We start from the raw sequence: 12,336 nt of genomic DNA, 5'->3' as shown, positions 1-12,336 counted from the left end.
TTGTTTTCGTTAGCAACTAGACTGTGTGATAGGTGGTGAGGGAATCAACTTACTAAAACTCACTAATCTGCCTGTGATAGATGTATCTATTCCTGACAATTTTAGGTAGGAGTCATCAAAACACTGTTCTTGTGGAGATGAATTCTTGTCATCATACTGATGATGTCTTACATTGTGCTGTATAGCATTTTGACCATGTAAATGCCATGGAATGGCTGATGAAGGGGTCTTGCCCAAAACGTCGATTCTCCTGCTCCTCAGATGCAGCCTGACCTGCTGTGCTTTTCTAGCACCACACTATTGACTCCGATTTCCGGCATCTACAGTCCCCACTTTCTCTAGCTCTGCTATCCAAGCTGTTCCAATACAGCTACAGCAATGGCACTCTAGCCAACAATGCAGAAAATTGCCCAGGTATGTCCTGTATACAAAAAACAGGTCAAATCTAACCCGGCCAATTACAGCTTCATCAGACTGCTCTCAAATCAGCAGTAACTAGATGGAAGGGTTATCAACAGTGCGATCAAGCAGCACCTGCTCAGCAATAACTTACTCAGCAAAGCTTACTTTGACCACTCACTTGTAACCTCATTGCAGCTTTGTTTCAATATGAACAAAAGTGCTGAATTCCAGAGATGAGATGAGGGTGACTGCCTTGAGATTAAGGCACTATTTGCCTAACAAAGCTGGAGTGAATAGGAATCTCTCTCGTGGTGGAATCATATTTGACACATGGGAAAATGGTTGTGGTTGTTGGAGGTTGGTTATCTCAGCTCCAGGACATCTCTGCAGGGGTTTCTCAGGATAGTGTCCTCGGCCCAAACATCTTCAGCTGCTTCATGAATGACTTCTCCTCCATCATAAGGTCAGAAGTGGGGATATTTACCAACGATTGCACAATATTCAACCACTCGCAACTCCTCAGACACCGAAGCAGTCCATGTATGAATGCAATAAGATATGACCAGATCCAGGTTTGGGCTGATGGCTGACAATAACGTCTGAGTTGCTTTTTGACAAATGATTATCTCCAACAAGAGAGAGAATCCAATAATTGTCCCTTGAGCTTAATTGGCAATACCAATGCTGAATCTCCTATCATCAATATCCAGGGGTTACCATTCACCAGAAAATGAACTGGACAATCCATAAATCGTGTGGAAGTCTCTTGTGGGGACACGTTAGTGTTCCTAGATCCCATCCTCCTGGTCCAGATATAAGTCCCACATGTCTGAGAGGTATGTAATTACATTTCTGAAAGATTGATTTAAAAAAATCTTTAAATCCTGTGACTACAGGATCACATCAGAAGTTTGGAGTCCTGCAGTGAGTAATTCACTTCCTGACACCCTAAAGCCACCCTAAAGTGACTAATTACTCTCCATGTGCCTGTCCACAGTTCCAAAAACACTCAAGCCTGATGTCATCTAGGACAAAACAGTCCACTTGAGTGAACTTACTCCATCAGTGAGACACTGGCAGCAGCAATGCAGTACCACCTTTAAGATGCATTGCAGAAATTCATAGAAACACGGAAAACAGGAGGAGACCATTAAAGTCTTTGAAGCCTGCTTCGCCATTCAACAAAATCATAACTTACCATCCAACTCAGCTGGTCCATTCAACCTTTCTACCCATACCCACCAAAGCTTCTTCAACAGCACCAAAGAAACTCATTAGCCTTACCGTCTTGAAGGACAAGGGCAACAGATACACCGGAATATAAACTGCAAGCCCCCCTCCAAGTCACATAACATCCTGTCTTGGAAATATATCACCATTCCTTCAGTGTTGCTGGGTCAAAATCCTGGAACTGCCCCCCCTCCCCCCCAACAGAATGTGGGTCTATTTACAGCAAACACACAACAGCAGTTCCTTCTCACTGGCAATAAATGCTGGCACAGTGAGTGATGTTTACATCCAATGATTGAACAAAATGAAAGCACAAGGACCCCCAAATCATACTTTCCTGCAGCCTTTTGTATTTAACTAATGTTTGCTCCTGTTTTCGTCTTATCAAAGAGCATACTTATACATTTTCTGAAGTTAGACGGAGAGAGAGTGAGAGAGAGAGATCAGAGTTTGGAGATGAATGGGTAAATTTGTGTAATCAGTTGCTATGTTATTGTCTGCAGTTGATAAAGTTTGAAATGGCATGATAACTCGGCCCCTTGGAATGCTCCTCCTGCAATATGAGGGAAACCAGGGATACTTCCAGTGTCCATAGTGATCACATATGCAGGAATTATGTTCAGCTGCGATTCCTGGAGCTGCAGATGGACTTACCATGGAGGACCCATGAGGCTGAGAATGCCATGGCTAACATGTTTAGTGAGCTAGTCATGCCACCAGTCAGGGCTACACAGATATAGAAGAGTTGGGTGACCACCAAGATGATTAGTAAGCATGGGCAAGAATCTCCTGTGGCTATTCCCCTCTAAAACAGTTTGGGGGGTGATGGCTGAGCAGTATTATCACTGGACTATTAAACCCAAGATCCAGGTAATGTTCTGGGAAGCCATGTTTGAACTCTGTCACGGCAGATGATGGAATTTGAATTCAATAATTATCTGGAATTAAATAGTCTAATGATGACCATGAATCCATTGTTGATTGTCAAAAGACCCACCTGAATAACTAATGACCTTTAGGGAAGGAAACTGCCATCCTTACCTAGTCTAGCCTACATGTGACTCCAGACCCACAGCATGTAGTTGACTCTTAACCACCCTCTGGGTAATCATGGATGGGCAATAAATGCTGGCCCAGTCAGTGATGCCCTCATCCTGTGCACAAATGAAAAAAATACTGTTTTGGTGTGGAGTGGTGGTGGCCACTCAGGGAAACCAGCAGTAGCCAAATCAGTGGCACCTTGTCTGGTACTGTTGTACAGTAGGGAGGGTCAAAGTCTAAGCGAGCATTTGTGATAGGGGACTCTATAGGCAGGGACACAGATAGGTGTTTCTATGGCCACAAGCAAGATTCCAGGATCTGTTGTCTCCCCTAGTGTCAGGGTCAAAGATGTCTCTGAGCAGTCACATTCTGAAGAGGAAGGTTAGGCAGCCACAGGTTGTGGTCCATACTGGTACCAATGACATAGGCAGAAAGAGAGATGCAGCCCTGCAAAGGGAATTTAGGGACTTATGTAGGATGTTGAAAAGCAGAACTCACGGGTTGTAATCTCAGGATTACATCCTGTGCCATAGGCCGGTGAGGTGAGGAATAGGAAGATAGTAGTTAGATACTAGGCTAAAGAGCTGGTATAGAAGGGAGGGCTTCAGGTATGTAGATCACTGGAATGTATTCTGGGGCAGATGGGACCTGTACAAGGAGGACAAGGTTTTGCACATTCACTAAAATGATCTATCTCACTGTTGACATTATGTCATCCTCACGACTTGCCTCCCACTTGTTGTGGTATCTGTAAACTTTGCAACAGCATGTTCACTTCCCTCATCTCAGTTACTTATAGTTACAGGTTGCCAACCTGAAAATGCTCTTATCCTAGCTTGCTCCAGTCTATTCATTAATTAATTCTCTATCCATGTTAATATACAACCACAAGACCATAAGGCTACGTGATAAGATAAGAGCCTATGTACCACAGCTTACTGAACGCCTTTTTGAAATTCAAACACTAGTTTATCTCTCCTGCTTAAATAGGTCATCTTAGTCTCACCGTTGAAGCTCATCTGTCCACTGCACCAACTGTTCACTGTGTCTTTTTGAAGTTCTACACTGGGCTCTTCACAATTTACAATACTTCCAAATTTTCAATCATCTGTAAACTTTGAAATTGTCTTCTACAAGCTACGATCTGTATCATTGACAGATATTAGTCAAAACAAGAATCCAAATACAGATTCCAACTCAAATTTCATCCTTTGACCTTTGAACCCAACCAGGATCATAGGACTCCTCTTTCTAAATACTGATGCCTGGGGAACATCATTACAACCCTCCTCCAGACTGAAAAATATCCACTGACCTTCGCTCTCTGTTTCCTATTACTCAGACAATTTTGTAACCTTGGATTTAAATAAAAACTGTAACAACTGTAGATGCTGTAAATCAGAGACAACAGACTCTGGTAGGAGTAGGCCATTCGGCCCTTCGAGCCTGCACCACAAAAACAGAAGTTGCTGGAAAAGCTCAGCACGTCTGGCAGCATGTGTGCAGAGAAATCAGAGTTAACATTTCTTCATAACCGATAGCTGGGAAAATGTTGGTTTATATGCATAAGATAGGGGTGTGGGGGAAGGGGGAAAGGAATAAGTGGTCGGCAGGGATAGAGCCTAAAGAAAGGAGAACAGTTGTACAAGGAGTGGATAAGAACCTGGCGAAGAGAATGGATAACTGTTAATAGAATTTTAATAGCCACTAACAGCCTCCATTAACAGCTATACACTCTCCTAACCAGATCGTTATTCACTCCTTTGTCTGTCCAACCTTTCTTTCTCTCTCTTTAGTCTCTATCCCCACCTATTGTTTACTCCTTAACCCCTCCCCCGACCTTATTATATGCATATAAACTGACATCTTCTTAGCTTCCAGATTAGAGTGGTGCTGGAAAAGCACAGTAGGTCAGGCAGCATCCTAATTTTCCTGATGAAGGTCTTTTGCCCGAAATGTTGATTTTCTTGAACCTCGGATGCTGCTTGACCTGCTGTGATTTTCCAGCACCACTGTAATCCTGACTCTAACCTCCAGCATCTGCAGTACCCACTTCCGCCTATCTTCTTAGCTTCTATCAGTTCTGAGGAAGGGTCACTGGTCCCAAAACGTTAACTATGATTTCTTTTCACAGATGCTGCCAGATCTGCTGAGCTTTTCCAGCAGCTTCTGTTTTTGTGTTTGACATAGATCTATATTATTGGTCACTGGTTTGAAATCCTGGAACTTCCTACATCTTAAAGGATGCAGCGGTTCAAGGTGGCAAATCACCACCACTCTTTCTCCCAAGCATTCAGGAATTAGCAATAAACGCTGATCTGTCTAGCAATGTTCACATCCCATGGGTGAATTTTTAAAATTATATTGGAATCTATGTTAGCTAGAAACCACATTATCTGGAAATGATCCATTTCATTAACTTCCTGCAATCTAATCAACCTGCCCAGAGACAATAGGAAGCGCAATCACACCCTTTCCAGCAGAGCTATAATTAAAACCCCAGCTGATTATATACTATCCACTATCGGAGTGCTGAGGCAAATTGCAGAATGACCACTGATGACCGAGCCAAGTTAATGCAGGTAAGGGTTGATGTCAGGTCTTATTGTATGTAGGCGTTGAGCTGTGGTATCCCATTGCTTTGAAGAACCCAACTGTCCACATTCACACAGTTGTGTTCACAATTTAAGATGACTCAAATAGCACCTCTGAAAATGGAAAATCTACTTCAATAAGCATTTTAAGAGGAGATACGCACATTTTTCCTTCTGCTTCTGTGCAGGAGCTTGTGATCGAGAGCTGGCAGATGAGACTGGACTAGCTAAGTCTGCATACATATTCTCAGAATCGGCACTTCTTACAGAGCTGCTGCTTGATGATGCACTTGACACGGATGATACACTGCTCACACTGAGGGACCTGGAACAAAATTAATGCTTTGAAACATTTCTGTTTAAGGTCAGACACTGAAAGTAAATGATTTACAGTGTGCCAGTATTGAATACATTAAAAACCGTGCCTCTAGCAAGTTCCTGATCAAAGATGTAATCAACACTGGAACACAAGTAAAATACTGTGAATGGTGGGAGTCAGATGATGAAACAAAAAAAAACTGGAAGATGTTCTGATGTACTCTTTCAAAAGTCCTCAGCTTTGAGAATCCCAAAATGAAGAGGGAAACATAAAGTAGGAAACGACAGGCTATTTAGTCCAACATTTGCTATGGTGAAAGTGTTAGAATCTGTTATTAAGGAACTTTCAGCAGGGTACTTAGGAAAATAAGAAAGGTGGCGGCATTTGGCACACTTACCTTCATTGGTCAGAGAATCAAATAAAGGAGTTGGGACGTCACATTACAACTGTACAGGAAAACGGTGAGGACACAAAGTTTTGGTAGTGTTGTTTTAGGATGGATATTATTAAATTAGAAAGGATACAGAAAAAAGTTACAAGGATGCGCCCAGATCTGGAGGTTTTTGAGTTAAAAGGAGAAGCTGGATCAGCTGGCACTTTCATCGATGGGGAGCAGGAGGTTGAGGAATGACCTTATCGAGGTTTATAAAATCACAAGGGGAATAGATATGGTGAATAGCAAAGGTATTTTCCCTAGGGCAGGGGAATTCAAAACTAAATTTTAGGTGAGAGGGGAAAGATTTTAAAGGAACCTTGAAGGGGAACCTTTTCACTCACAGGGTGGTACATATATTGAATAAACTTTTCACACACAAGGTGGTACACATATCAACTAAACTGCCAGAAGTGAGAGATGCAGTACAGTTACAACATTAAAAAACATTTGGAAGAATACATGGACAGGAAAAATTTAAGAGGGATATGGACCAAAGGCAGGTAAATGGGACTAGTTTAGATAGGGAAGCCTGGTGGGCATGGACAAGTTGGATCAAAGGGTCTGTTTCCATGCTAACTGACGCTATGACTCTAAATCACAATGTGTGAACAGAGTCAAACAGTATTTAGCTAGTCTATTAGATCCTGTTGACAATATTACATGCACAGTGGATAAAGGAGAAACATTAGAGTTTTAAAAAATTATTTCACAGGATGTGGGAGTCGCTGGACAGCATTTAGTGTCCATCCCTAGTTGCCTTTTCTCTGGTGGTAAGGTGCAAATGTGAACCATTTGAAGTCCATTTGACTTTTATTTAAGAGTCATAGAACATAGAACTTTACAGCACAGGAATGGGACCTTTGGTCTGTGATGTTGTGTCGAACATGACAGCAAATGAAATGCCTTCTGCCTGTCCTGACAAAGATCAAAGAAAATTGCAGCACAGGAACAGGCCCTTTGGCCCTCCAAGCCTGCACCGAACCAGATCCTCTATCTGAACCTGTCTCCTATTTTTTTAGATTAGATTAGACTACATTACCTAGTATGGAAACAGGCCCTTCGGCCCAACTAGTCCACACTAACCCGCCGAAGCGCAACCCACCCAGACCCATTCCCCTACATTCACCTAACACTACGGGCAATTTAGCATGGCCAATTCACCTAACCTGCACATCTTTGGATTGTGGGAGGAAACCGAAGCACCCGGAGGAAACCCACGCAGCCACGGGGAGAATGTGCAAACTCCACACAGAGAGTCGCCTGAGGTGGGAACTGAACTCGGGTCTCTGGCGCTGTGAGGCAGCAGTGCTAACCACTGTGCCACCGTGCCGCCCACAAATCTATATCCCTCTGCTCCCTGCCTATTCATGTGTATCTGTTTATATATATATCTCTAATGATGCTATCGTGCCCACCTCTACTAGCAACACGTTCCAGCACCCTCCCACTCTCTGCATAAAGAAATTTCCATGCATACCTCCCTTAAACTTTTCCCCACTTACCTTGAACTTGTGACCCATAGGAATAGAGTCCTTGGTCCATATCCTTCCATATTCATGTGCTTATCTCAAGTTCCTTAAATGGCCCTATTGTATCTGCCTCCAGCTTAAATGCATGCCCCCTCATATTGGACACTTCAACTCTGGGAAAAAGATTCTGACCATCTGACCTATTTGTGCATCTCATAATTTTATGGACAATCAAGTCTCTCCTCTGCTACTCCAGAGAAAACAATCTGAGTTTTTATTGCCTCTGCTTATAACTCATACCTTCTCATCAAGGCAGAATCCTGGTAAACCTCTTCTGCACCCCCTCCAAAATCTCCACATCCTTCCAATAACGTGGCGACCAGAACTGAACGCCTAACCAAAGTCTTTTAAAGCATCCTGACCAACCAAGGCAAGCATGCCACCCGCCTTCTTTACCACCCTATCTCCTTTTGTGGCAACTTCCAGGGAGCTATGGAGTTGAATCCTAAGATACTCCTTCATATCAATGCTACTCAGGATCTGCCATTAACTGTATACTTTTCCTTAACATTTGATCTCCCAAAGTACAGCACCTCACAATTACTCAGATTAAACTCCATTTGTTATTTCTCCACCCATATCTGCAACAGATCTACATCCCGCTGTATCCTTTGACAATCTTCTACAATATCTACAACTCCACCAATCCTTGTATTGTCGGCAAACTTAGTAACCCACCATCTACATTTTCATCTAGCACAAACAGCAGAGATCTCAGTACGAATAACAAACAGCCATACCAAACTTGAAACCTTAAATCTTTTTCTTTGTCCAAACACTGTCAGATCTGTTGAAATTATTTATGTGGCTAATTCCACGTTGGTCAATGGTCACCTCTGGGATCTTGACAGTGGGGGAATAAAGGATGTTAATGCCAATCAATATCAAGGGGTGATGGTTACATTCCTCTTGTTTCACTTGTGTATTGAAAATGCTAATTAATATGTTATATTTGAATTTCCAAAAGGTATTTAATAAGAGCATAAGGTATAGAAGTGGAAGGAAGGCCATTCGGCCCATTGAGTCCACTTTGCCATTTAATCATGGCTGATGGGCAATTCAACTCCACTTACCCATACTCTCCCCATATCCCTTAATTCCTTGCAAGATCAAGAATTTATCAATCTCTGCCTTGAAGACACTTAACGTTCTGACCTCCACACTCTGCGGCAATGAATTCTACAGGCCCACCACTCTCTGGCTGAAGAAATGTCTCCTCATTTCCGTTCTAAACTGACCCTCGCTAATTCTACCGCTGTGCCCATGGGTCCTAGTCTCCCCGTCTAACGGACACAACTTCCCGGCATCCACCCTTTCTAAGCCATGCATTACCTTGTAAATTTCTATTAGATCTCCCCTCAACCTTCTGAACTCTAATGAATACGATCCCAGGATCCTCAGCTGTTCCTTGTACGTTAGACCTACCATTCCAGGGATCATCCGTGTGAATCTCTGCTGGACACGGTCCAGTGCCAGTCTGTCCTTCCTGAGGTGTGGGGCCCAAAACTGGACGCAGTACTCCAAATGGGGCCTAACCAGAGCTTTATAAAGGCTCAGTAGCACATCGCTGCTTTTATATTCCAACCATCTTGAGACAAATGACAACGCTTTCTTAATCACTGAGGAGGAAGTGAGGATTGCCGATGGTGGAGATCAGAGCTGAAAACGTGTTGCTGGAAAAGTGCAGCAGTTCAGGCAGCATCCAAGGAGCAGGAGAATCGACATTTCGGGCATGAGCCCTTTTTAATCACTGACTCAACCTGCAAGTTAACTTTTAGAGAATCCTGTACTAGCACTCCCAGATCCCTTTGTACTTTGGCTTTAGGAATTTTCTCACTGTTTAGAAAATAGTCCATGCCGGTATTATTTTTCCGAAGTGCAAGACTTCACATTTGTTCACGTTGAATTTCATCAGCAATTTCCTGGACCACTCTTCAAAACCATCTAAATCTTTCTGCAGCATCCCCACCTTCCTGCCCACCTAACTTCGTATCATCAGCAAACTTCACCAGAATGCCCTCAGTCCCTTCATCCAGGTCATTAATATATAAAGTTAACAGCCTCGGCCCCAACACTGAACACTGCCGGACAGCACTTGACATCGGTGGCCATTCCGAAAATGAATCTTTTATGGTTAGGAAGAAGATTTGTAGCTTGGGTGCTTGTTGTTGTGGTTCTGTTCACCGAGCTGGGAATTTGTGTTGCAGACGTTTTGTCCCCTGGCTAGGTGACATCCTCAGTGCTTGGGAGCCTCCTGTGAAGCACTTCTGTGATATTTCCTCCGGCATTTATAGTGACTATAAACGCCGGAGGAAAGGTCACAGAAGCGCTTCACAGGAGGCTCCCAAGCACTGAGGATGTCACCTAGACAGGGGACAAAATGTCTGCAACACAAATTCCCAGCTCGGTGAACAGAACCACAACAATGAACCTTTTATCCCAACTTGGCGTCTTCTGTCAGACAGCCAATCCTCAATCCATGCCAGTAGCTCACCTCGAACATTATGGGTCCTCACCTTACTCAGCAGCCTCCCATGAGGCACCTTGTCAAAGGCCTTTTGGAAGTTGAGATAGATAACATGCACTGGGTTTCCCTGGTCTAATCTACTTGTTACCTCTTCAAAGAATTCTCACAAGTTTGTCAGGCATGACCTCCCCTTACTAAATCCATGCTGACTTGTTCTAATACAACCCTGCACTTCCAAGAATTTAGAAATCTCATCCTTAACGATGCATTCTAGAACTTTACTAACAACCAAGGTCAGGTTAATTGGCCTATAATTTTCCATCTTTTGCCTTGATTCTTTCGTGAACAAAGGGGTTACAACAGCGGTTTTCCAACCACCTGGGACTTTCCCTGACCCCAGTGAGTTTTGAAAGATCACAACCAACGCCTCCACGATTTCTTCAGCCACCTCCCTTAGAACTCTAGGATGCAGCCCATTGGGGCCAGGAGAATTATCAATTTTTAGACCTTTTAGCTCTTCAAGCACTTTCTCTTTTGTAATGGCTTCCATACTCAACCATGCCCCGACTCTCCTTAATTGTTGGGATATTACTCATGTCTTCCACTGTGAAGACTGACAAAATATTTATTAAGTTCATCAGCTATTTCCTTACCTTCCAGGACTAGCCTTCTTGTAGCCCAATGTCTACTTTTGCCTCTCGTTTGTTTCTTATGTATTGTAAGAAACTTTTACTATCATTTCTAATATTACTGGCTAGCCTACCTTCATATTTGATCCTCTCCTTCCTTCTTTCTGTCTTTGTTACACTCTGTTTGTTTTTGTTGCCTTCCCAATCTTCTGATTTCCCAGTGCTCTTGGTCACTTTATAGGCTCTCTCTTTTTTTTTGATACATTTCCTGATTTCCTTTGTCAGCCATGGTTGCCTAATCTGCCCTGGTAATCTTTCTAGTCTTTGGGATGAACCTCAATTACACCCAGAAACTCCTGCCATTGTTGCTCTACTGTCTTTCCCGCTAGGCTCTGCTTCCAATCGATTTTCATCAGTTTCTCTTTCATGCCCTTGTAATTACCTTTATTTAACTGTAACACCATTACATCCAATTTTGCCTTCTCTCTTTCAAACTGCAGACTGAACTCTACCATATTATGATTGCTGCCTCTTAAGTGTTCCCTTACTTTAAGTTCTTTTATAAAGTCTGGCTCGTAACATAGCACTTAAGTCCAGAATAAGATGTCACATTAAATGCTGCGGCAAAAGAGCACATTGTGTAGTACCATGGTGTCGTATAAATTGGTTCGCTAACAGTAAGCAGAAAGTTGGCATAAATCGGTCTTTTTCTGAGGCTGGCAAGCTGTAATTGTAGGAGTGCTACAGGGATCAGTGCTGGGTTCTCAACAACTTAGTCTATACCATTGATTTGGATGAGGGGACCGAGTGCACAGTAGCTAAATTTGCTGATGATAACAAGATAGGAATGAAAGGAAGTTGTCAAAAGAAGTTGGAGGATCTGTGAAGGGATAGAGAGACGGTAAGTGAATGGGCAAAAGTTTGGCAGATGAAGTATAACATAGGAAAATGTGAACTTCCCACTCTGCCAGGAAGACTAGAGAAACAGTTTACTATTTCATTAGGCTTTTGAAGAAGTCCCACATAAGAAAGTAGTGTCTAAAATTCAAGTACATGGGATTGTTGGGATAGTGTATTGAGATGGATAGAAAACGGATTATTAGACAGGAAACAAAAAGTGGGATTAAATAGGTCTTTTTTTGACTGGCAGTGACTAGTGGGTTATGCAGGGGTCTTTGAAAAAAACCCAGCTATTCACAGTATATATATTATTAACTTAGATGAGGGAACTAAATGTTTTATTTCCAAATTTGCACTTGACAAAAAGCTGAAGTGGGAGGGCGAGCTGGGTGGAAGATGCAGAGATGCTTCCGTGTGATTTGGACAAGCTGAGAGTGAGTGAGCAAATACCTGGCAGATGTGATATAATGTGAACAAGTATGAGCATTTCCATTTTGCTGGCAAGAACTGCAAGTGGATTATTATCTGAATGGCTCAGAATTGAGGGGGGAAATGCACAATGAGATTTGGGTGCCCTCATACACAAAAGAGTCATAGAGACGTACAGAATGGAAACAAACCATCTGATCCATGCTGACCAGACATCCTAACCTAATCTAGTCCCATTGCCAGCACTTGACCCACATCCCTCTAAACTCTTCCTATTCACATACCAATCCAGATGCCTTTTAAATATTGTAATTGTACCAGCCTCCACCACTTCGTCTGGCAGCTCATTCCATAAACATA

At 42.8% G+C, this 12,336-nt stretch overlaps 1 protein-coding gene across 5 annotated transcripts in view; it reads right to left on the bottom strand.

The window, feature by feature from the left end:
* The window catches only part of zc3h18 (zinc finger CCCH-type containing 18), a 233,796-nt gene that overhangs the window by 38,676 nt on the left and 182,784 nt on the right, over window positions 1-12,336 (bottom strand). For all 5 annotated transcript variants that reach the window (XM_072595765.1, XM_072595768.1, XM_072595769.1 and 2 more), the window contains one exon: window positions 5,432-5,592. In XM_072595765.1, coding sequence (XP_072451866.1) covers window positions 5,432-5,592 — 161 coding nt within the window. The remainder of the gene's footprint in view (window positions 1-5,431; window positions 5,593-12,336) is intronic.

This window comes from Chiloscyllium punctatum, chromosome 26 (assembly GCF_047496795.1).
Source record: "Chiloscyllium punctatum isolate Juve2018m chromosome 26, sChiPun1.3, whole genome shotgun sequence".
NCBI lineage: Eukaryota > Metazoa > Chordata > Chondrichthyes > Orectolobiformes > Hemiscylliidae > Chiloscyllium > Chiloscyllium punctatum.
Note: the sequence above shows the minus strand (reverse complement) of the source record. Positions and strands in the feature narration are given on the sequence as shown.